Here is a 25,682-nt window from a genome sequence, read left to right on the forward strand (position 1 = left end):
TGATGCCTGTCTTAGTCCATTCAGACTGCTTTAAAAAAACACTGGATGGTTTATAAAAAAAATAATTTTTTTTGCTCACAGTTCTGGAGTCTGAGATTGGAGTGCCAGCATGGTGGACGGAGGGCCTTTTCCTGGGTTGCACACTTCTTCCTGAATCCTCATGTGGTAGAAGGGGCCAGGGAGCTCTGTGGGATCTTTTCTACAAGACCATTGATCCCTCATGGACCTCCACCCTCATGATCTTACCCAACTGTAATTAGCTCCCAAAGACCCCACCTACTAATAATAACATCACTTTGGGGCATTAAGATTTCAACATATGCATTTTCAGACCATAGCAGTGCCTTAAAGGTTTTATTTTGGTTTTTGTGACTTGGGACCCTTGTCACACAGAAAAACTGTTTTTTCCTGGGACTTCAGGTGGCTCATGGTGCTTGATGACAATGCTGTTCACTCTCTCTGATGGGGACTACTGGGTTCATCTCAGATGAATAATGCCAAGTTCTTATTTGTTGAGAGAGGAAAAGTAGTGTTTGTATAATGAGATCAGGCATCATGAAAATGTGGCAAGGAGAACAACAATGTGAATACAAACACATACAATTTCTTTATGTCTGTAAATTATTAAAATGTTATATCTGAGATAGACTTTCCAAAGCTACTACTTTTTCTCTGCACTAGCTGGAAGGAACTTATATACAGTTTTCTCTCCAGTTACCTCATCTTCTCTTTGCATCCCCTTGCGATCAATGCATGTACGGTTGGTATAAATGTGTCCTTAATGTACTGGAGCAAAGGGCTCCACCAACCAGATCAGGTAACTCTTTAATAGACAAATTTACTCTCCTGAATCTGGAGACTAGACAACTTAGAACATTCACACTATCTGTGCCAATCTTAACTTTCCTTATTTAAACTAAAGAAGGTTTGTGCAGTGTGACCCTGTCTTACAGAAGCTGGGCCTGTGGAGAGCGTTAATCTGATCACACGCTCCCCAGCCCTCCCCATAAGAGAAACAGTCTTATATTAGCCCCTGAATCTGTCCTGCTATATTGACACCAAAACCTGATTGTAAGGTTACAGTTGCAGTGTATACCAGGTGGGTAAGTTAGAAGGGCCACTGATTTTCACAACATCATCATCATCTTCTAACAGTGAGACCACAAAAATGGACTCAGAAGTGGCCCTACTGCCAATATACTGTCTTTGTTTGTTTCCCTTTCTCAGTTATAAAATGGCAAGAAATTTTGTATTTTGAGTGCCTGCTCTGCAAAAGTAAACAATACTTTTGGTTTTCTAACTTTTAAAATTAGATTAAGAATGTTAAAGTAATGCTTGAGAGCATGTGTGACATGATTTTTGGAATATTAAATATATTTACTCTTGTTCTGGTTTCTGATTTGAAACTGGTCATATGTTCAGTCAATCAAGACAGAAGTGGGATGTGGTGTTTCTCCATCAATCTGTTATTGCCTAATATTCTTAGTGTGTTCGCTTCCTGCCTGAGAAAGGGATTTAGGCTTTTTAAAAGCACACGTATTATTTAGGAAGCACAATATGTCATAATTAATAAATGCAAATATGAAGCAAAAGATAAATGAATTCCATGCAGCCTATGAACAGTCTCCTTGTTGAAGTCATTTACAGTGTACATTGAGCTTTGTGTGTATTTCAGTACTTAGCTTGCCTCCAATCAGAGTCTGCCCCTAGAAACTGGACCACTGCAAAGCCACTGCCTGTTACTTCATCATATGATTTCAGAGAGGTTTGCACTCTGTGGGTTTTGGGCCCTGACTCAGTTTATGTGGAGGAAAAATCCCCCACATCCCCCTTGCCTATAGTTTCACAAAGGATTAAATAGATAAAAAACAAGCAAAAAATGCTCTGATCTATGACCAAAATGCTCAAGATAAAAGATGAGCAGACATTTAATCAGAGTGCTTAGGAAACAAACACAAAATTATGTTTCATGCCTTCGCCACCATCATTTATACAAATGTTTTACATCTTCGTTTTGCTTTTTGTCCTTAAAAGACCTTAATGAACATGCAACCATGCCTGTTGATTTTTTCTGATAACAGGTTGTTTGAAGAACCTCAAGGAACTCAATGTGAGTTTCAACCGTCTGAAGAGCATTCCTCCAGAACTGGGAGACTGTGAAAATCTAGAGAAACTGGATTGTTCTGGAAATCTAGAATTAACCGAGCTCCCTTTTGAAGTAAGAAAGAAACATTTTTGCATGGTGATTCACTTTTACTTGGTTTATGACATGGAATGGTCTATAATATGGGAAAAAAGTTTTAGAAGATAAAATCCATCTTTACTTAAGTCACATTTTCATGACATTTTAATCAGCCTAAACCAGCTAATATAAAGTCTTTAGAAATGTGCTTATACTTGGCTACAACCCAAATTTAATTTCAGAGCTGCTATCAAAAGAAAACTAGGCAAAATAAATCCTATTTTCATGCAAGGTATTTTTATTTAATGTCTATTTAATATGTGATGCCTGATGTCCATAATGCAGATCCCAACTTGTTTACCCATAATGGAGAAAATAATTGGAAACAAATGGAAATCAATAAAGTGGATAAAATTTTTAAAATTTAAATGCAGATAAGTAAAACAGTCCAGAGATATGATTCGAGAAGTCCATTAATTTAAAAATATCCATTTGTTTCTTTTTCATCTGTATTCATTGGGGAAATGATTTTAAATTATTTTCTGATAAAACAGAACAGATGAAAGTCAACAGTTTTTGTTGCTAAATAAAACTCAACAAGCTTCTTGTGCTTGAAGAGCAATAAGGATCTCACAAATCCTGCTGCTAATGAATAGGCTAAAAATAGTGTCGCTGGTGAGGCTCTGACAAGGCCCTGGCCACTGACTCTGTCTAGTCCTGGAAGGCATATTCTTCTTCTTTCCTGGAAACTTCTGGGTGAGAGGGAGTGGCTGCTTCCACTCTTAGCACCTGTGTGACCTGGGACATGCTGAGGGATGGTCCTGGTGAGGGGGCACAGTCAGGGCTCAAGATTCTCCCACAAGCTTCTTGTTCCCCAGTCCTCCCATCTTTACAGAGAGGCCCAGTCCTCTCCGAGATGTGCAGGCTGGCAGCAAGCCAACTCACCTTTGACCTCTCTTGCTCCCATGCCCCATGTCCACTCCATGAATAAGTCCTGTTGGGCGTGCCCTCCTGAATAACAGTGGAGATTTCTGATCCTTTGCCATGTCTCTTTACCAATTCAAGTGTGAGTCTCCTGAAGATTTGCCAAAACCCATTGAGACAGGCTTCGCTAGGTCGCATGACTCTTTGAGGCTTACACTTTGTCTTCTCTGGCTTTGTACATGCTGTTCCTCACCTGAGTTTCCTCCCCAACCTTTCTGCCTGTCAAGGAACCTCAGGACCCAATTCAAACACTCTATTCTCTGTGACTCTTTCTGGACCCCTGACTCTCACCTCACTCCTTTCTCTGTGTTACTGAGTGTTGCAAATTGGAAACTTCTTCGCGCTAGTTCTTACTACATAAATTTGCCTTGCTCATTTATGAAAATATAAACACCTCAAGGGCAGCCATTATGCGCTATTCGTCTTATCACCCCTAGAAGGTAGCACAGTGAACAACACACAGTAGGTGTTCAGAATATATACTATATTTATCTGTTTTGCATATGTTCATATATGGGAAGAGATGTCAATCTAAAATTAATTGCCACTGTTAAAAACTAATTAGACACAACATTGTAATAAGTCAATGCTACCCCAATAAAAATTTTTAAAAATAACTTAAAAAATTAAAAAGTAATTAGAATATTCTGTTATTCCTTCCTAGTTAAGTAATTTGAAGCAAGTTTCATTCGTAGATATCTCAGCAAACAAGTTTGCCAGCGTCCCGATCTGCGTCCTGCGGATGTCTAATTTGCAGTGGTTGGATATCAGCAACAATAACCTGAGTGACCTGCCGCAAGACATAGACAGGTAGCTGCTTGCATTCTGGAGGTGCGGTACATGAACTAGTCACTGACATTTTAAACATGCCCAACACATGAGTGTTTTCCAAGATCAGCTGATTTTCCAGAGTTTCTTGGTTCTGAGAAATTAGTTTGGTTCTTTATAGAGTAAGACAGTTGTCAGTCTACATCGTACAGATACATGTACAGCTGACGCTTGAACAATGAGGGACTTAATCTGCATATAATTTCTTGTTGGTCTCTGTACCAAGGGTTCCTCTGCATCTGCACATTCAACCAACCACAGGCCCATGCAATACTGTAATATTTACTGTTGAAAAATATTTGCACATGAGCGGATTCACGCAGTTCAGACCTATGCTGTTCAAGGGTCAACTGTATATATATATGTATATATAGATATACAGTTTAAACACAATATATACACACACACATATATATGAACACATCTTTGTTTTACTTTAGTCCTCAGTAGAATGGAAGTTTAGCTTTCCCTTACTTCCCAGGAGTAGAAAAGTAAATTCATTATGTATGGAATAGAAACATATCATTCTATATAGGCTATCAGGATATTTTTTATCAGTTTCATTTATTGCTTTATTATACATAATATTTCAAACAAAATTGATATGCTTAGTAAGGTTTTCAAATTCTCTCTTTGTAGCTATTTCATTTTAAAAAAATTAACTATTATACAGAGTCATGTAAGATAGATTCATTCATTTATTCAATCAGCCAATATTACTAGGCTTCCGTATGGCAGGCCCAGGAAGTGGGCTGAGTTTAAGTGTGAATGAAACAATTTTTCTGGCCTCCTGGACTCCATAGTGTTCTTCATAACGTAGCATAGTAAGCTGTTGGGACACAGGAACTGAAAATTGCTTGGTCCTGAATGCCATCTCATGACCTTTCTCTACTCCTGGGACATGTGATATATATGAATGCTTTCCTGGTTTATGAGACTAAGTGGGAACTGTTTCAGTTTGATACACAAGGGGAACTTTGTGAAATATTTTGTAGGATCAGTCAAAATTTTGCAGATGAGTGAAATAAAAAGCTAGAGAGGTAGGCATTGAGCTAGAAGAAAATGGAAAACAGAATAACATATTTGGACCATATTTTGCTCATTTCCTTCTCATTCTGCAGGTTTATTTATATTTTAAAGTTAAAGTATGATGAGAGAATAGTAACTGTATTCTCGCAAGAGGAAATATTTGACCAAAATATGTTTATTCTCACTATAGCTCTGATATGATTTCTTTCCCATATCTACCTATGGGAACAGAGCAGATACTAGATAGAATGGCAGATACACTGATTTTATAAGTTCCATCATGGCCTACTATATATTGTGTAATTGGCTTATCCTGCTGCTATATCTGTATCTTCCATTGCCAATTAATTCAGTAAAAACTTAAAAAACAAAAACCCCAAACCGTGTCACCCAGTATAGCTTTATTTAAATCGTGTAGCCAGTTTATTCTTATAAGGGTCATATATAAAAAATAAACTAAGTAGGGATTTCCTACTAGAATTTATCTGTAATTCACTTTTCTTGGCTGTGAGGCTAAGTCCTTGAGTTCTAATCCCTTTCACGTCTTCTTAGGCTAGAAGGACTGAAGACCTTTCTCTTGTACAAGAACAAGCTCACCTACCTTCCTTATGCCTTGCTTAACCTAAAGAAGCTCACCTTGTTAGTCGTCAGTGGGGACCACTTGGTGGAGCTCCCAACAGCCCTCTGTGACTCCTCCACACCTTTAAAGTGAGTAGATGGCCCAGTAGAGACCCATTCAGACACAAGGTAAGAGCGAGGAGCCCCTGGAACCTGGGCCTCCGTCTCAGGAACCGTGTTCAATGGTTCTCCTACTCTGAGAACAAGAAATTCTGGTGCTTTCATATGGAATTTTGAAGTCTTTGGCCAATGGCATGGGGAGGTATAGCTCAAAGGATTTCTGGATAAATGCTACCTGCTGGCTGAAGGCACAGAAGGATATGTGCCCAGGGCACAAATACACACACACACACACACACACATAGATAAATACATATAAAATCATAAGTAACATATAAAAAGGAATCTGGATTAAGCCACAAATTAAATATAGGAAGGAAGCTATAAAATGAATGAGAATTGCCAAGTTAATGATGATAACAATGATAGATACATGATGATATATTTAACACCTGTCCATCTTGAGACCCCACTAAAATGAGGGGAAAAAAATGTATAGACCCACAATGATGAAAGAAGCAGCTAAGGCCCTCACAGAATGAGAGGTCCCAATACATTTCTGGGAGATACTCAGCTGAGGCACACTGGTGACTGATGGAAATGGGATGAAATAGGCTGAAGCTCAGAGGGCAAACCGAGAGACGAGCCATATCCTGGAGGACTCCAAAGATGCGTGGTAGTAGGATTCCAGGTATGGAAGGTATAGGCTGAGTCATGGTGCTAAAAACAGAAGGAGCAAGAGGAAAGCTTCATACAAACGGGTGATCCCCTGCCTTCCAGATCTCTTCCTTGATTTCACTGGGCAGATCACTCAGCCCACTGATCGAAAGTGTGAGGTTTGCTTTAGGGAGGCCCTGAGGGAATGACCCTGGACTTTTGTGTTTGGAGATTCCCCAGGGAACTGATTTGCTCCTTTAGTGGTCAGCCACAGCGGGGCTGTCCACTGGGCAAACACTGTCTGCATATAAAGATGCCCAGACAACATTTTGCTGTCTCAGTTTCAAAATACGAAGGTGTCTGTAAGACTTACCAGATAATTGTCACAAACATATAAATGTTATAAACTGGTTTTCAATTCTAGAATCAAACTGCAAAAAAGATAGAAAAGTTAAATGTGGTTACAGAACGTGGATGGTGTTGACATTGACAATGTAAAACTACACGATGTCTGTGATGTGCTTTGAAATGCTTCAAAAAATCAGGTGGCTTGATGGGTGGCTAGAGGAGTGGGTTGATTGGTGGATGGGTATGTGATAAAGCAAGTACAGTAAAATGTTAAATGTGGAACCTAGGAGTGGGCCCAGGGGTGTTCATTGTAACATTTTCAACTTTGCTGAATGTTTGAAAAAGTTGCATAATAAAATGTTGAAAAAATAAAAGTATAGATAAAAATTGGGGATATAGAGGGAATTGAATATAAGGGGAGGATACATTAAAGTATTATAAAAGTACATTAAAGTATTTTTCCATGGTAAAAGATAATTCCAAATAGATTCAGTAAAAACAGTGATTGACCAATGACAAATTTCTTTGAGATGGGAGAGGAGCGAAGGGGTAGGGCTGCTTTACATAAAAAAGTATCATTGTGCTATTCAAATTTTAAGATATGTACAGTGATTACTTTGCTAAAAAATGAAGGATGATAAAATATAGTTATATGTCTTATTTTTGGATTAAAAAAGTGATAAAAATTCAATGAAAGAAATTGCAAATGAAAAGTTAAATGGATCTATGTATATAAGAAGTAAAGCCTTTTTGCTTTCCCCATATTTAGCTATGAAATAAAGTTAAAAGGAAAATTAACTGGGATGTATATATATATGAAGCTAGCAGCTATGTGGCTGATATCATATATATACACATATATGTATATTTGTAATATAGATATGTAACATCTCTTCTACAAACCAAAGACAACAGACTAAATTCCCTAAGACTTAGGGCCTACAATTGCAACCAAAGACTGTTTGAAAGATTTCCTATTTTGAATAGATATATTTGTAGAATCTTTTACATCAAAAGATCTTTCAAAATTGTGAAGAAATTAGGTCAAATGCCATTTTGGCTTGTCTCCTTTAGCTTCTTTTTTTTTTTTTTTTTTGTCACAGTAGTCCGTACTTTAAATATTTCTTTGATGGGGATTTCATCTGAGTCCTTTTCAACATAGCCACAACATTTTAAGAGTTTGCTGTCACTAACTGGGAGTAATATCAAACATAGTAAGGCATCATATCTGATGGAGAGGTTAAGTGTTATTGTTCACCTCATGCCCACTGTCCTCTGTCTGTGGCTAAGTACCTCTCATTTTCCCAACAAGCTTCTGCACAGTCTGGTGTAAACTGAATCCAGTAATCCTACTGGATTACTGAACAGTGAAATTCCACCGGTGACACTGTTATGTGGTCAGCTGTGACTTCCAAGAAGAAGTGAGAAATTGGGATTTAGTGCCACAAAAGTTGACTTCTGAGATTTTTGCACAATTACAAATACACAGGTGAAAGTGGTGGTATTTTCCATATTCTCTTGAATAGATTTGTAAGTCTTATGGACAATCCTCTTGAGAATACCCAGTGTCAAGATGGTGATGAAATGATGGAGAGTGAACGAGATCGCCAACATTTTGATAAAGAATTTATGAAAGCCTATATTGAAGATCTTAAAGAAAGAGGTAGGTTATTCATATTTAAAATTGTTTAACATGAGTGTATAAAATTCCAATCACTCATGCAACACATTTATTGCTGTAAGCCAAACTAAAGAAAACTTGATCGGTTAGGGTCAGGTTACTTTGTAGATTATTTTCTGCTTACCAAAAAAGAGAAAGAGAGAGATACCTTTTCTTTTGTTAAATAATCGAAATTTCCTACTGTGTTAGCCTGCTTAATACCTCCTCAACCATGTGACAGAGAAGCTGGGAAACATACTTAAAATGTGAAGGTTGCATTCCTAACTTTCTGTGGGATCGTAATGAAATGATATTGATAAAATAGTATTTTAATTAATAGGACAGAGGTTTCCAAGTCAAAATCCATTTACATTTAACTTTTTAAAAAGTCATCTCGTATATAAATCAAAGTACACCTGTAGAATATCACAAAAGGAAAAAACAAAATGACAGATTAGTGTGTGTATGGTGAGTCGCAGTCGTGTCCGACTCTTCTGCGACCCTACGTCCTGCAGCCCTCCAGGCTCCTCTGCCCATGGGGATTCTCCAGGCAAGAATACTAGAGTGGGTTGCCATGCCCTCTTCCAGAGGATCTTCCTAACCCAGGGATCGAACCCACATCCCTTACATTTCCACTAGCAGGCTGGTTCTTTACCACTAGTGCCACCTGGCAGATTAGTAAGTAGATGTGTTTAGTATTGGTTTCGCTTAACTAAATGACACAGAGGAACAGGGCAGTCACAGCACCTCAGGAAAGGGCGGAAGTGCTTTTCCCAGTGGCTGTTTCCAAAGTGTTCCAGAAGCCTAAGAACGCCTTCCTCTTTTCAGAAACATAGACTCAAGGAAAGGCATCAGTTAGTCTTTGTTCTCCTTTTTTGCTGCCTCTTTTCTTTTTTTTTCCTTTTCTGAGTGTGGGTGCCCACAAGTTATCTCTTAATTTTTCCAGTTCTCTCTCTCTTTTTTTTTTTTTTGTAAGCTGGGTACAGACCTGAATGAAAGATGTTATGCATGTGAATTTAGGGAGGATGTAGCCCTGGCCCCGTGACTCTGAAGACAAGCACTTGGGGACGGGTTCCCTCAGTCACTCTCAGAAAGTATTATACGTGTGAGCTTACTGCTCCCTTGTTAGTAGGTATCTGAAGATGATAAGTCACATTCAGATATTCAGCTATCTCACGATATTAATGAAAAATACCATTTATTGGCAAAGTAAAATTTTTCCAGTTAAAATAAGAGAAGTTCTATACAGTTACCTCTCATGTGTTTGTCCATCCTTAATCCTGAATCCTGAAGTGTTATGAAATAAATCAGAAATTTATATTAAACATGAAACTGAAATATCAGAACCATTTATTTTGTCAAAATTTATCTTAGGGTTGTATAATTTTCCTCTTACAGAAAACTTTCTTGTATTTTATTTGTTAGTTCATAATTCTGTTATACTGCTATTATATAGAAATGTAAGAATGGATTAAAGAAAATAGGTATTAATCTTTCCATCTATGTGGCCAGGAATAAAAATGGTTTGATTTTAAAAGTTAACTTCAGTGATAATAGATTTTGAATGCATTTGTTTATTTCTAAATAATTATCATAATTCTATTCTTCTTATGGGCTTCCTGGGGGCTCAGTGGTAAAAGAATCTGCCTGCAATGCAGGAGATGCAGAAGATGTGGGTTCGAATCCCTGGGTTGGAAAGATCCCCTGGAGGAGGAAATGGCAACCCACTCCAGGATTCTTCCCAGGGATAGCTCATGGACAGAGGAGCCTGGTGGGCTGCAGTCCATAGGGTCACGAAGAGTCAAACATGAATGAGCAACTGAGCATGCACGCTCACGCTCACACAACCTTCATATATTCATATTAGGTTGAACTAAATGATATTGCCAATGTTCAGCTGTGTTTGACCTACGAAAATGGTGATTTCTTAATTGATCAACCTAGATGTGGTTGGACATATGCTTTGAATTTTTTTAAGTTTCCTTCTTCTTCATCGTGCTGTCTTCTCTCTTTTCTCTCCTTCCCTTTCAGACTAATGTCTGAGTGAGAGAGTTCATCACTGTAAGGAGAAGATAGATTTAGTGGCCTTCCTTGGCAGCCCAGTGGTTAAGACTGCCTTCCAATGCAGGGGGTGAGGGTTCAATCCCTGGTTAGGGAACTAAGATCCCACATGCCGCAGGGTGCAGCCAAAATAAATACATAAATAAATTTGTTTTAAAAAGTAGATTTAGTGAGTCTGTGAGGATGTCCAACCTTGTACTGTTCAAGAATGGTGAAGAAGGGAGGCCTCTCCCTGGTCCTCACACTTTAGTGAACATGAGAATCAGCTACAGGCTCCACTCTCAGAAATTTTGAGTCATCAGGTCTGGGGTGGGGCCTGAGAATGTGCATTTCTCAGAAGTTCCCAGGTGATACTGATGCTTTGAGTCTGAGAACCATTGGTATAGACCAGCCTTTGAAAAAATTTGGCTGTGAAGAGAGAAAGAGTGTGCAGTAACCAGTGGGAACAGCAGAAATGATAAAATGATTATTAATAAGATGGTGCTTGGTTTAGGAATAGCCCAGACTTCTCTAATAAACCATATCCCTTCTACCTGGCATCTATAGTTCTTGGCTATATATTTCTATTTTACCAACTTTTATTATTTTGGGCTCATACAGTTTCCAGTATGTTGATGTAGCTTGTGTAAGGTGGTAGGAAAGATTGCAAAAGAATGAGAATTAATAAGTTAATCTTCAGGGCTTGCCTGGTGGTCCAGTGGTTAAGAATCTGCCTTCCAAGGCAGGGGACACAGGTTTGATATCTGGTTGAGGAACTAGATCCTATATGCCACAAAGTGACTAAACTTGCGTGCTCCAGCAAAGACACAGTCCAGAAAAAAAAAGAAAAAAAAATAAATTTAAAAATTAAAAATCAATCTTAAATAATGCATTCTTCTATCTTAGGTCTAAATATCTCTAAAGCATGACTACACATTTGTCATGATTGACATAATGGTGATAAATAAATGCATTTATCTCTATACTTGGAGTATGAAATGGCAATAATTTGAATTTTGATGTAGTTACACTTCATAATAAGATGTGGAGTGGTTGAGTATATTTTTTTCTTTTTGTTGCAGAATCTAGTCCCAGCTATACCACCAAAGTATCTTTCAGCCTTCAGCTTTGATGCCATCCATCAGAAGACTACAGAATTTTCCTGACCTGTGGAGCTGTAAATCTTCCTGTTGTGGGTTGTCATAGAGGAATAATAGCTTGGGCTTAAAGGCAAAGTCTAGAAACCACTGTCATAGTTGCTAGGAAAAATGATTTTCAAATTTCAAATATGTGAATAACTCTCTCTGTGGACTGGAGAATTGATAAATGGGTTTATATATTGATATTTAAAAGTTCATTTGCATTTACTTGTTTCCAAATAATACACAGTTAATGTTTTAAAAAATGTGTTATTTTAAAAAATTATCACTTAAAAGACCAAATTTTGAAGTTGACTGCATTGTTTTTGGAGATCCAGGGATAAAGGGGTGTTGAAAAGAGTATTTATATTGAATTAGTCAGATGAGAGTTTATTTTGTTATTTTGAAAGAGTTTTAATGCATCATTTCTTTTACTGAGGACTGTTTTCCTTGGGTTTATATACATTGTTATTTTTGTATGTTTTAAGTTGTATTTTACCAAGTTTAGGCTTTCAGGAAAGACTTTAGGAATAATCTGGGCCTTGAAGGTAGAAAGATGGGCTGGACTGTCTGCCCAGGCACTGGGCTCAGATGGTGCCCTGGTGGCTCTAGTGGAGGACGTGTGGGCCTGGCTGGTCATGGGAAGCCTGGTGGGGCCTCCATGGATGGTCAGCCTGCTACGAGTGGGCCTCCTGGGGTCCCAGGATGCATGCCGGAGTGCAGAGCAGAGGCATTGCCTCCGGGTACCCGTCCTCCAAGATGGTCATATAAGGTAGCGGGAAGGACTAGTCCACAATGATGAGGAGTCAGTCCCCCGCAAGGCTTCCCTGCAGGTGCCTCAGGAAGACTTTGCTCACAGGTGAGCCACTGCGGTCCAGAGAGAGCAGAGGAGACTGAGTTTACATGGGCAAAGAAGGAGTTCATTAGAGGGCTTTGAACTTTGATATCACATTATAGGATTTGGAGAAATTATACAAATATCTATTTTTATACTATTATCTTGAGCTAAAATAAACAAGATTGTGAATATGTTGAAGATAAGTTTAAACAAGTAACTTTTGTGACTAAGATGGAAAAATTGCATATATTCGTATATGTTTATATCAATCCACCCCTCTGTGGTCTAGCTGAGCACTGTCCAGTAGAACTTGCTGCTCTGAAGGAAGGGCTCTGTATCTGTGCTGTCCAATTTAGTAACTAACAGATGTATGTGCTTCTTGAGCTCTTGAACAATGTCTGGTGTGACTGAAGAACAAATTTTTAATTACATTTAAATTTAAATAGCCAAAGGTAACTACCATATTGGACAGCACAAGTCAGGTCAGTTGGGTTTTTCAGAAGTTAATCAGGACTAGAAGTGAGCAATTTTTATTTCTTTATCTGAAAAACCAAAGGGGTTAATACTGAGACTCAATATTTTGTCTTCATAGGTTTAATCATACTTCTAAATATTTTATTCTCAACAGATATAGAGCAGGCAGAACAATCTAAAGCCACATAGTAATGGTTCCATAGAGCACTGCTTCAACTTAAAGGCAAACTCTGAGAGGTAGGTTAAGAGATGAAAAGAGCAGGAGAGCCTCTTTTCTCAGTTAAGTGAGAAGTCACTTTAATTGAACCTCAAACAGCTGTGTTTTTATTTATACACTTTACAAGTATAATGCAAATTTATCAGTTGTACTATGTGAATGATTTTGGAATTTTATTTCATGCCACAATATATATTACATAACAGCCAAATGGAAAATGTGTCTCAAAAGGGGGGAAATGAGGGCTTTCACATAAATTGACTGTCCATAACTCATGTAAAATTTATTTCAATAAAACCAGTCTTTTGTGCAAAAAAACCCCTTATATCGATGTTACATAAAAATAACTGAAAAAGTACTGAATACATTGATATGTAATTATTTCATATTATATAACATCCCATAATGTTTATTATGTTTAATAACATAATTAAAGAAATATAGCTTAAATATGAGGCTTGTAGAGATACTCTTTACTCATATAAATGTAAAAAGGCAGAAAGATTCTAAAGTAGATTAAGCATCTTAATGGAAATAAGAGAGATCTGAACATTTTACATGATGCATATGGATTGATTCATAATTTGGAAAAGTAATGTATGTAGAATATAGATATGAATAATAAAGCAATATGAAGGAAAGAAAATATAATTCTTAGGAGAAAAATGTTCTGGTTCCAAAAGCTTATTATGATACCCATTTTTCATATGTTGAAAGTAAAGGGGTAAAGACACTTCGGTGAAATCATTGAGTAGTGCATTTTAATTAATAACAAGACCTACACTAGATTTCTTGACTTTAGCTGTCTAGAACAACCATTTGTCATGCTTGCCAAGCACCAGTTTAGGGTAACTCAGGACTGTGAGGAGCAATCTCTGGAAATCAGCTACTGTCTTTCCCTCCTATTCTTTCCTGCCTTGATGCATCTCCCTACTTTTGAGTGGAAAGAAAATTTAGATACCTTTGGTGATTTTTTTTCAGTTGAAGTGTAGTTGATGTATGACGTTGTGTTAGCTACAGGTGTACAGCAAAGTGATTCAGTTATACATATATTCATTCTTTTTCAGATTCTTTATAGCTTGTTACAGAATATTGAGTAGAGTTCCTATGCTCTGCGGTAGGTTATCTATTTTATAGTGTCTGTATGTTAACCCCAAGCTGCTAATTTACCCCTCCCCCCACATTTCCCCTTTGGTAACTGAAAGTTTGTTTTTGAAACCAGTGTGGTCTGTTTCTGTTTTACAAAGAAGTGCATTTGTATTATTTTTTAAAATTAGATTCCACATACGAGTGATATACGTGAAATTTGTCTTTCTGTCTGACTTAGCTCTCTTAGTGTGATCATCTCTAGGTCCATCCATGTTGCTGCAGATGGCATTTTTTCATTCTTTTGTTATGGCTGAGTAATACTTCATTGTATACACACACCACACTTTATACTTTTCTCTGTCAATGGGCATTTAGACTGCTTCCATGTCTTGGGTATTGTAAATAGTGCTGCAGTGAGCATTGGGGTGCATGTATCTTTTAGAAGTATGTTTTACGTCAGGTATATGTCCAGGAGTGGGATTGCTGGATCATATGGTAGCTCTATTTTTAATTTTTTAAGGAAACAGCATACTGTTATCCAGCTTTCCTGGTGGTTCAGTGGTAAAGAATCTGCCTGCCAATGCAGGAGACGTGGGTTCAGTCCCAGGGTTGGGAAGATCCCCTAGAGAAGGAAATGGCAACCCACTCCAGTACTCTTGCCGGGAAACTCCCATGGACAGAGGGGCCTGGCGGACTACAGTCCATGGGGTCACAAAGGGTCGAACATGACTGAGCGACCGAACACACATACTGTTCTCCACAGCGGCTGTACCAATTTACATTCCCATCAACACTGTAGGAGGGTTCCCTTTTCTCCACACACTCTCCAGCGTTTATTGTTTGTAGATTTTTTGATGATGTCACACTTTCTGACCTTTGTGATGTGGTACCTCATTGAAGTTTTGACTTGATTTCTCTGATAATTAGTGATGTTGAACACACTTTGTCATGTGCTTTTGGCCGTCTGTGTGTCTTCTTAGTTATTGTTCTGTGGTGTCCATAGGTTTAAATGCTTATTTTATGGCATGTACATTGGTTTTATTTCTAACAATTAGGAAATTATATCTAGGCTTTAAAATTTGAAATGGTGCCAAACTTCAGCATTCGTAGGCAACTCCAATATCTCTGCTTAGAGTCTCCAGCTGTGTCATCAGAGTGAAAAATTGAGATGCTTCTGTCATTTTATTGCAGTGTAATATAAATTACAGGACAAGCAAATTACAGTTGAGTAGGCCTTAACTCGTAATTCTTAGGAAAGAAAGCAGCAGAACCCTGGTACTGGGACCGAAGAAGATACGGTGTTACACAGATGAACTAGCCTTGACTGTAAAACTCACCAGGGGGACAGAGAGGAACCAAGGCTGAGCCTGCACCGGTAGAGGTGTGGCTTTGAGGGGAGGAGGGACACTGTCTGGGGTTAGGATTTCAGTCTTACTAATCAGCTGCTGCACCACAATCTATTTTCACTTGTAACTGGTCAACCCCGGGTAGCTCCTGTAACTCAGGTACTAGTGATGAATTGGTCCAGAATAGATCTGGTTCTCATTGAGAGCACGTTTATTCTTGTGACTTTCTGAATACATTTGGTAACCTCCTAAAGGGACCGATAGTCAACACTGGGACTTAAGGAGCCGGGATTGCAAGGCCAGCTCTTTTACAAATGCACTGTACTGTCCTGAGAAAAATCACTTCACTTTGGGGGAGTCTTATTTTCCCCACCTGCAAAAAATAAGAGGTGGAAAAGACAATCTTTAAGGCTGATCCCACTTTAAGATTTGATGATTTGCTTTCCACTAGGAACCTCCTTTTTAAAAACAATTTTAATTAAAAATTTTTGATTTTGTGCTTTATTTTTGGCTGTGCTAGGTCTTTGTTGCTGTCAGGCTTTTTCTCTAGTTGCGGTGAGCCGGGGCTGCTCTCTCGTTGTGGCGTGCAGATTTCTTGTTGTGGTGGCTTCTCTTGTTGTAGAACATGGGCTCTCGGGCACGCAAGCTTCAGAAGCTATGGCATGTGGGTGCAGTAGTTGTAGCTTCTGGGCACAGGCTCAATAGTTGTGGCACAGGAGTTTTAGTTGCTATGAGGCGGATGGGATCTTCCCAGACCAGGGATTGAACCAGTGTGTCCTGAACTGGCAGGTGGATTCTTTACCACTGAGCCATCAGGGAAGGCCTAAATCCTTTTCATGGTAATGACCCAGCATACCTTCCCCGCCTCACTGGTCACCCAGCGTCCAGGTGTGTATGGGCTGTGGGACTCCCTCATTTCTCTTACACGCTTGTTTCTTAGGCATGTGTGTTCTCTGTCTTGTCCTGCTATTTATTTTAAGTCTAATAGCAACTTGTCTAATACAGGTATGTAGACTGTGCTCAAGTCTGTGAAAGATTTACCCACACATTTGGGTTGTGTTCCCAGTAGTTATCTCTGTGCTGAGTTCTTACAAATATTATTTCTGATATTGCCTTGGAAAATTAAACTTTCATCATAAAAAAATGGATTGCCTAGAAATACAAATCAAAAATACTATAAGATATCACCTTACACCATTGATATGGTGATTACACATTTAAAAAAAAAAACAAAATAAATGAAATAAATGTTGGCTAGAATGTGAAGAAATTGGAATCCTTATGTTGGGATTGTAAAACGGTACAGTTATGGAACAGTTTGGAGGTTCCTCAAAAAATTGAAATAGAATTATTGTATGATCTTGCAGTTCCGTTTCAGAGTATATATATCCAAAAGAGTTGCAAGCAGAGTCTCAAGAGCTATTTGTGCACCCAAGTTCACAGAAGCACTAGTTCCAGCATCCAAGAGATGGAAGCAACCCAGGTGTCTATCAACAGATGACTGGATAAACAAAATATGGTACATACATAGAGTGGAATATTATTCAGCCCCAGAAAGGAAGTGAAATCCTGTCACACACTACAACATGGGTGAACCTTGAGGGAATTATGCTAAGTGAAATGAACTGGTTATAAGAAGACAAACACTATGTAATTCCACATATATGAGGTATATGAAGTCTAAAGTAGTCAAATTTAAAGAAATGGACAGAAGAGTGTTGGTTAGCAGGGCCTAGGGGGAAGGAAAAAGGGGGAGTTGTTGTTTAATGGCTACAAAGCTTCAGTTTTGCAAAGTGAAGTAGTTGTAGAGATTGCCCCAGAGGGAGCAGCCTGCAGGCTGGGGCTGGACCAGACCAACCCTGTGCTTGCAGGAACCACTGACACTGATGAGGCGGGCAGACGGACGGAGAAGGGGAAGGGGACGAGGGTAAGGGAAAAGGAGCATTTGCTGTAAATGACTTTTGCTTTCATTTTAGCCATGTAAATGGGAGGATTCCTATTTCTACATTTAAAAGAAGATGTGAGAATGAGTCTTAAGATAGTTCTCATTAATCAGAACAGCAAACTTGTACAAAAACAACTGGATTTCAGAATCTAGCTGAGAATCCATGCACAGGCTTCCATCCTTGGTCCTTCAGAGCAGGGTTCCCCACCGCCACCACCCTGATGATTTTGATTGTGCAACCCTGTCGATGAGAAACTGAACACACACACCAAATGGGTGTGTATTTATTTATCGCATCACTATCCCATTCTGCTAATAACATACATTACAAAGCATGTGACAAGAAATAGTAAAGTACAAAGAATAAGTTAAATGGACCTTGGAAGGATAACTGCCAACCTTGGCGGAGCTTCCTGCTTCACTCCTCAGCTGTGTGTTAGCTCCTCAGTGGAGGCCTCTGACTTAGAACCTGGATTTTCAGGCAAATGCTTTGAACAGCAAACACCTCCACAGACTGACAACAGAGGATCTGTGCGAAATTTTCTGATGAGAGGGCCCCCGGGTTGCATGAGATTTCCAAATGGTTCCATGAGCCATAAACGCCTCAGTCTCAGTTCTACAGAGAATGAATGAAATTGCAGTATTTTTTTTTTCCTTGAGGTGAGCTTTACATTAAATTAACCATTTCAAAGTGAACAGTGCAGGCGCATATGGTACATTCACAGTGTTATACAGCCATCACCTCTAAAATATTTTGGCCACCCCCCAAAAAACCATACAGATTATATAGTTGTCCACCATTTCTCCTTTCCCTGTGCTTTGATTGGCATCCCTAAATCTACTTCCTGTCTCTAGATTTACCTAATCTGAATATTTTGCGTCAGTGGGATTATACAGTAGATGACTGTGTGTCTGATTTTATAAACTCACTGATCAAGCTTTCGAGGCTCAGATAGTGACTTCTACCACAATTACAGTTACGATGATGATTATAATTACAATTAAAATTAGGATGAAACAGCAGCAGCGCATGTGTGTGCTCCTGGGATGCTGGGCTGGGTGGGAATAGAAGCTCTGATCGCAGGAGGAATCCTGGTCTCTTCTCTCCCTCTGGAAGCTGGTGTTCGTTCTTGGGCTCCACAAAGTAGGGAGGCTCTCAGCTGGTGTGGGCTCAGGAAACCACGATCTGGGTAATACCTTCTTTTTCTTCACTGCTTCCTCTCTGGTGCTTCCACTCGTGGGAGGCATTTCAGCGGTGATCCCAAGGGTGGGCGAGCTTATTGTGGGAAATGGCAGGGCTATTGGTGACTGCACGGCCAGACCCATGTCATTCTGGACACAAAAGCCCTGCAGACATGCCTCGCAGTTGTCACTGTTATGTGGCCCTTTGAGAGCAATGTCTTTAATCATAGGACTCTTCACGAACTTAATTCCTTCTCTATAGCATTTCTTCAGAATTTGCAACACCAGGTTATTCAGGATCCTTGAGATGTTCTCTTCTGTGAACTCGGGAACCTCAAACGAAGGCTGGGCGCACTTCTGACATCTCTGGGCAAAGACTCTCATCTTCACCTGCCCCCTGGATTCCCCCTCACTCCAGTGCATGTGGAAAAGGACCTGAACTTGGGCGGAGGCCCAGTTTCGAGAGCACAAGGAGCACTGGAACCTGTGGAGACAGAAGACAAGACCCATAACCTGGCTCAGTATGACCAAGTTGTGGGCTGTGTGGGAAGGACGCGCAGAGACGTGATTTGATAGGGGGCATGGGTTAGCGGGGAAGAAATCCTGAGCCCCATGTTCCTATCTCCACTGTGCCACCGACATAGAGTGTGACCCATGGGTGTGTCTGCCATGAAAACAGCAAATCACAAACCCTTGGAGCTGGAAGGGACTTTGGGCAAATTCCAAGTCCAATGTAATCATTTTAGAGATGAGGCACACCCTGGCAACGTGTCATGCCCGGAGACCCAGCAGGTGGAAGAGCCAGGACTGGAGCTCCAGTCTCTTGACCCCAAACCAAGGCTTCCTCACATGTAGATGTAAGTGGATCAGAGGCTATGCGTGCAAGAGCCCCAGGAACCCTGAACTGAAATCCACAAATAGATACAAGTGGATGTGGATAAATGCTGCAGTCTAAATGTTTGTGTACCCCCCAAATTCCCACGTTGGGATCCTAACACCCAAGGTGATGGTGTTAGAAAGTGAAGCCTTTGGGAGGTGATTAGGATGTCTGAGATTAGTGCTCCTACAGAAGCAAGCCCGCAGAGCACCTCAGCTCCTTCTGCCATGTAACGACACAACAAGAAGCCTGTGGCCCAGAAGAGCAGCTGGCACCTTGATCTTGGACTTCCAGCCTCCAGACTGTAAGGAGTGAGCTGAGACTCTGCTCTGATGCTCCTGGCCTGGGAAAACATACACCACCAGGAGAGAAGAGCTCTGCTTCCTCTGCCTGGACCCTCTCCCGGAAAAGAGATTGAGCAGAACCCCAGTTCCAGGATAGAGTCCCAGGCCCCCACCCCCAACCCTTGAGGTTCCACTCTCCCAACTGGAAAAGAGAGGGCTAGACTTTGAATGACCTCAGAAGGTCCTATTTTTAAAAGACTCCATCAGACTTCTACAGTGTTGCAGTGGATAGGAATCTGCCTGCCAGTGCAGGGGTCATGGGTTCAGTCCCTGGTTGGGGAAGATCCCACATGCCTCAGAATATCTTAGGCCTGTCGCCACCACTACTGAGTCCATGTGCGGCAACTACTGAAGCCCGCGTGCCTACAGCGTGTGCTCTGCAACAAGAGAACCCACTGCGGTAAGAAGCCTGTACAAGAGCAGTGAAGACCAGCGCAGGCAAAAATAAATCAATAGACAAAATAAAAAGACTCCATCAGCTCGGAGTAGAGAGGGGCCAGGTTTGCTGAGTGCTGCTCAGCTCCTCACCGCCCTCCGCCCCTTCTCTGAGGGGGTCTTAGCGCATAGAATCTCTCCCCCGCAGACTCTGTGTTGGATCCCAGGTGTCCCCAAAGCAGGGGACATGTGCCCTAAGCCTTGCTCATCCAGCTTTTGTGCAGTTGAGGGCAAGAGCCTCCCTTCCTCCCCTTCTCTTTTCCTCACTGCTTCTCACCCTCACCACTCACAGCTTCTTTTTTCTCTCTCTGGGCATTAGCTCAGTCTTGCTTTTCATCTTGCAGTTCAGTGTAATAAGGAAAAAAAATTTAATGAACCTGAAGCATCTTGGATGATGGGCACCTTCCTGTAATCTCCAATTTACAAGCATGAGCAGAAGAAAAGTAATGAGTGTATGAAGTAAGAAGAAGTGAGCAAGAATTTTTTGGAATATCACCATCGCACTCCCTACTCACCAGGCGAAGGTCCACTGCTGGTATTGTGCCCACCCTGGCTTCAGGATGTTAGGAAGAAGGCTTTTGTCCAGCGTGAGTTGCCATGTGTGCCACGGCTTCACCTCCCGAATTAGTTCCTGGAACATTCGCTTCCACACCTTCATGTCCAGATCCATCTCTGCCGTCGCAGTGAGCTGGGTGTGGCAGTGTCTCCCGGCTCTGACGGATCTGAGGTGCAACGTGAGGTCTCCTACTTTAGAAGAGCTCAGATCCACTCTCTCCTTATGTTCCTGGACTGGGCTCCTGATCCAGGTCTTTGCCTCAGGGACAAAGGTCAGCTGATTCTGGCTCAGTTTCAAGTACAGGACATGGCTCCACGGGGGATTTTAAAAGACGCGGAATGTGTGGCTTCATCCAGAGAAATATTACCAAAGAAGTGCCCTGGACTCCCGTCGGGAGGGGCGAGTCTCAGCCTGGCTCTGCTGTTTGCCCACCTTTAACTGGGAACACACCTTTCTATCTCCAAAGCCCTACTAGTGGTGGAGACAGGCTCAGTTGCCCTTTCTCATTCTAACATTTGAAAGTCCTTATCAACTGGGCTGCTGTCCTCAGAATCCGGGAGGAGAGACACAAAGCAAGACATGGCCATCCAGGGCCCTCCTTCGAACGCCTGTCCCTCTGCATCTTTGCTCTTGTTCTTTACTTCCTTGCTTGTGCCAAGCCTTTGTGGGACAGTGTTTCACAGACGCTAAGCTGTCCAAGCCTACTCTTCCACCCACTGGAGACAAAAGCTCTTGCAGTTCCTGTGCCCTGGAGATGAGGCTACAAGGTCCCCACGTGGGTGGGAGGGCATGGCCACATGCTGAGGTGCTTCATCCTCTACTTCCTTCAGGAGAGACTTGGGGCCCTCTGAGACCCAAGGTACCTGACTACAGAGCTCCCCACCTGCTCTGGCTTGTATATGGAGACCCTCAAAGCGGGCAAAAATACTGGAGTGGGTTACCACTCCCTTCTCTAGGGGATCTTCCTGACCCAAGGATAGAACCCAGGTCTTCTGCATTGCAGGCGGATTCCTTACTATCTGAGCCACCAGGGAAGCCCCTTTGTTCTCTCTTGGAGCATCTTTATTTGTGTTTTGAGTTTTATTTTTCCACAACTCTGTTAACATTGCAAAAAAAGGTGAAAAAGCAAACAACCATGATTTTTTATTTATTTGGCCTCACTAGGTCTCTGCTGGGGCACATGTAATCTTTTAGTTGTGGCATGTGGGATCCAATTCCCTGACCAGGGATCGAACACAGGCCCCCTGCATTGGGAGAATGGAGTCTTAGCCTCTGGACCACCAGGGAAGTCCCCTATTATTTTTTAATGTTATCATTAAAACGTCTAACACAGCCCTCTGTGTTAAAGAAATTAAACAAGGAGTCCATTAGAACGAGGTGGTCGTGCTGCCCTGGTAGCCTTAGAAAGCAAACTGAAACCACGGCCAGAAGTAACACACTGGAATCCGAGAAAATGAAACTTAAGAACGACCAGTCACAAGCAGCCAAGTAGACTTTGTCATATTAGGCCACCACACAAGCTATAGCCAATCAGGTAATTTCCTTGTTTAGCTACTGTGTCTTCTCTATAAAAGCCCCCAGCCCGTGTCCATGGAGCACAGCCAGCCATCTTCAGTTTAGTACTGCCTGATTCCAGCTGATATGTGCTCAAAATCTTGAAAATGTTAATGTGCCTCAGTTTATCTTTTAACATGTCTCTTCCCCAGTAGTATGCATGTGAGATTCATCCGTGTCATGCCACGTCGCCATAATTTTTTGATTCTCAATCTTACATATTCCATTGGATGAAAACTGCAGTGCGTTTGGCCACACCAGTGTTTGCTTATTACAAATAATGGGAATGTGTGTATTCTTAAGGTATGTTTTCTCGTGCCTTTCCTTTGGTATTTGGTCAGGGTGTTCTCTTGCTCTGTACATCCTCTCCCCAACCGGTGCCCGCTTCACCTGCGCTCTGCTGACGCGACTGAACTTCCTACATTGTTGTCTCCACTCCAGCTGCTCTTATCAAAGGCCTGATGAGGGGTGTGCCTCTCCATTGGTTTCCCTGGTAATTAATGAGCCCACCTGATGATCAGTGTTCCCCCTGGGAGCAAAGACTGTCGCCACCTTCTGCCCGCCTTCCACCACACGTGGTGGGGTGTTGCTCCCGGATCTTGCTTCAGACAGGTAAGCTCCCCCATCCATTAAACTGCTGGTGTCTCTGTTCCCGACTCCAGGCTCTTTCTTTGGTATTGAGGTGGGGCAAGCACAGGCCTTGTAGGCCTGTGGGGTACAGCCCTCCAGTTGGGTAGATACACCAATTTTTTTCTTTTTTTGGAAAGTTTATGAGTGTTTCAATTGCTCTAATCCTCACCAGCACTTGGAATTGTGCAACTACCAGTCCAGGGGCACAGCCACCAGCCTGAGTCTGCGTTTCTCATCTCACTGGCCTTGGCCCCAAGGGGTCGTGATGGGGCAACTTTATTAAGTCAGGACACGTTTCTCTGGAGCCAGGGCAAACCGTCTCTCCCCCAGGGAGTCCTCCTAGGGCAGCAGAAGAGTTAATAAACAAATAATCAATAATATAAGACTAATTCTAAGGTATAAGGAAACTACATAGTATTGTAGTAGGGATCTGGGTCTTGCAAGGGGTCTGGGTCTTGCAAGGGGTCTGGGTCTCCCTGGAGAAGGTGTGGTCAGTCCAGGGATAGCAGAGATGGTCACCAGGGGCCACGGGGCCACACAAGCTGTGTGGGACTCCTGGATCTGTGTGGAGAGGGCTCTGGAAAAGGTCATCAGCAGATCCAGGTTACAAATGGGCAGCCCAGACCTCCTGCACTCAGGCCCACCCTGCCCTCCACCCCCACCAGCGCTGGAAATGGCAGACCGCCTTTCTCCTGCTGTGTTCTTCCAGCTCCCCCTACTGAGAAAGCTTACCATGGCTCCCTCTAAAGGAATTCCAGCTGAGAGCATGCACTGATCGCTGCCGGTGCATTTTGAGCTGGGAGGCAGTAAGCTGATGACTGACACAAACTATACAAATGTATGACAGGACCCCATCGAAGCCGCTGACGGGAAAAGGGGCTGATCTGAATCACTGTAGCAAACAGTGTTTTGCCTGGAAGTCATAAGGCTAAAGATGAAAGGAGTTGGAACGAGCATACTCTGTAATTGGTAAACGTGTTTTCTAGAGGGTTGTAATTCCAAAATTGCCTCACAGGTGTGCTGAGACAGAACAAAGAAGTAGATGGATGATAGCAGGTGGTTTGTACCGCAGGAGAGGGAAGTTGCACCCCAGGAAGGAAGGCTGGAGTGAACCCTGAGGACGGCTTAGATCAAATGCAGCTCAGTACGCACTCAGCTGGGTAGATACAGAAACAAGGTGAGCACATCTGTGCACGTGACTTACACGCATTGCCTTTACCTTTGGTGCCTCCCTCTGTTGAGACGGGCCAGCAGCAACAAGAGCACCCAGTGTTAAGACTTTGGTTTCTGGCTCTCATTGTCCAGTAAAAGGAAGTAAGACTCCTTGGTAAAACAGCTGATTGTAGGCTTCGGGCAGGAAACATACAAGATCAGCCTGTAGCGTCTTGTGGTGCCAGAAAATAAGGAAGTTCTCAAAAAACAAACGGATGCGGGCATGCCAAAAGGATGTGGGAACCAACTTGAAACAGATCCCAGCTGGCCTAAGCTGGGGCTAACATTTCTCTAATGGGCCAGACACTGTGCCAAGTTTTTTTTTTTAATCGAATCCTCTCTACAGCCCTGGGAGGTTATTACTCCCATTTTAGAGATGAGAAAACTGAGGTCCAGAGAGGTGAATGGAAAACGCTTCTCCTGTAGCCCAGGTGCACTGTTGGAAGATGAAGGCTGCCATTTGTCTCATGGCTTGTTGGAGTGGCCCCCAGGTTCCAGGTGACTGGCCCATCTGAGACCATCCCTTCGTGACATCATTTCTCCCTTGGGCCGTCCTTCCCACAGCCTGAAAAGGCCCTGCTGTGGGTAAGGAAGCAGGAAACCAGGCTGCTTCCTTGTTCCTGCCTGGCCTGAGGGTGGGGGTGGGGCGTCTGTCTGTGTGGCGTCCTGAGGGATGGGCTTTCCCTGCAGAGCATCTGGGGAACAGCTGCTCCCCAAGCAGCAAACGCTCTTCACAGTGTTGTAGCCACGCATTCCGGGAAACAAACTCACTCAGAAGGACAATGCAGATAGTGGAGTGCAGTTTATTACACCAGTGGGCCCAAGGCAGAGTCTCCTCTTAGCCAAAGACCCCCAACCAGCTTTTGTGAAAATCACTTATACCCCATGTGTACGTGTCTGAACCCACCACTCCAAATTCCTTGAGACTTGCATAAACCAAGGAAAATACAATCCCAATAACCCCATCATTCATGTGCTATGTGCTCATGTGTGCAAACAGTCAAACAATTAGCCAATAATCAATAAACCCGAGGTTACACTCTGATTGATACAGAAAAATCTATGGCCTGTCTGGAGGAAGGGGTGATTAGTGTATGTTTTCTCTGAGGCGATGAGTAACCTAGATACGATCTTCAAGCTTCCCCTGTCTGGAGGGGGTCGTATCCTTCTGTTATTGTTTTCATAGGCACTAAACAGAGTTCAGAGTCCATTGGAAAGGTGGCCGAGCATGGTCAGCATGAACAGGCCTAAGATGGAGTCCAGGCCCTATGAATTCCTTCTTCAACAGAACCCAGACATCTGTGCTCCCTCCTCCCCCTTGCTTCTCCCCTTGTCCTTCCCTTCCTCAGCTGTGACAAGCCTTAAAGGATTCCGAGGAAGGTTCACCAGGGCAGTTTCTCTTCTAAGACCTTTACGTGGAGGGCAGCAGCTCTGGTGT

General features: G+C 41.9%; 2 protein-coding genes across 3 annotated transcripts in view; one reads left to right on the forward strand and one right to left on the reverse strand.

Moving 5' to 3' along the window:
* LRRC2 (leucine rich repeat containing 2) overlaps positions 1-13,392 on the forward strand; it is a 37,488-nt gene extending 24,096 nt beyond the window's left edge. For both annotated transcript variants that reach the window (XM_027957731.2, XM_027957732.2), the window contains exons 5-9: positions 2,082-2,218; positions 3,831-3,976; positions 5,576-5,731; positions 8,233-8,369; positions 11,489-13,392. In XM_027957731.2, coding sequence (XP_027813532.1) covers positions 2,082-2,218; positions 3,831-3,976; positions 5,576-5,731; positions 8,233-8,369; positions 11,489-11,538 — 626 coding nt within the window. In that variant the 3' untranslated portion in view covers positions 11,539-13,392. The remainder of the gene's footprint in view (positions 1-2,081; positions 2,219-3,830; positions 3,977-5,575; positions 5,732-8,232; positions 8,370-11,488) is intronic.
* RTP3 (receptor transporter protein 3) lies at positions 13,226-24,506 on the reverse strand. The gene is made up of 3 exons (XM_012100172.5): positions 24,252-24,506; positions 20,808-23,371; positions 13,226-19,120 (listed from the first exon to the last, which is right to left on the reverse strand). Exons 2-3 carry the CDS (start codon positions 20,960-20,962, stop codon positions 18,403-18,405), a joined length of 873 nt encoding a protein of 290 aa, XP_011955562.2. The 5' UTR covers positions 20,963-23,371; positions 24,252-24,506; the 3' UTR covers positions 13,226-18,402.
* Between the last annotated feature and the right edge of the window lie 1,176 nt (positions 24,507-25,682).

The sequence above is a fragment of the Ovis aries genome, chromosome 19 (assembly GCF_016772045.2).
Source record: "Ovis aries strain OAR_USU_Benz2616 breed Rambouillet chromosome 19, ARS-UI_Ramb_v3.0, whole genome shotgun sequence".
NCBI classification, from domain to species: Eukaryota; Metazoa; Chordata; class Mammalia; order Artiodactyla; family Bovidae; genus Ovis; species Ovis aries.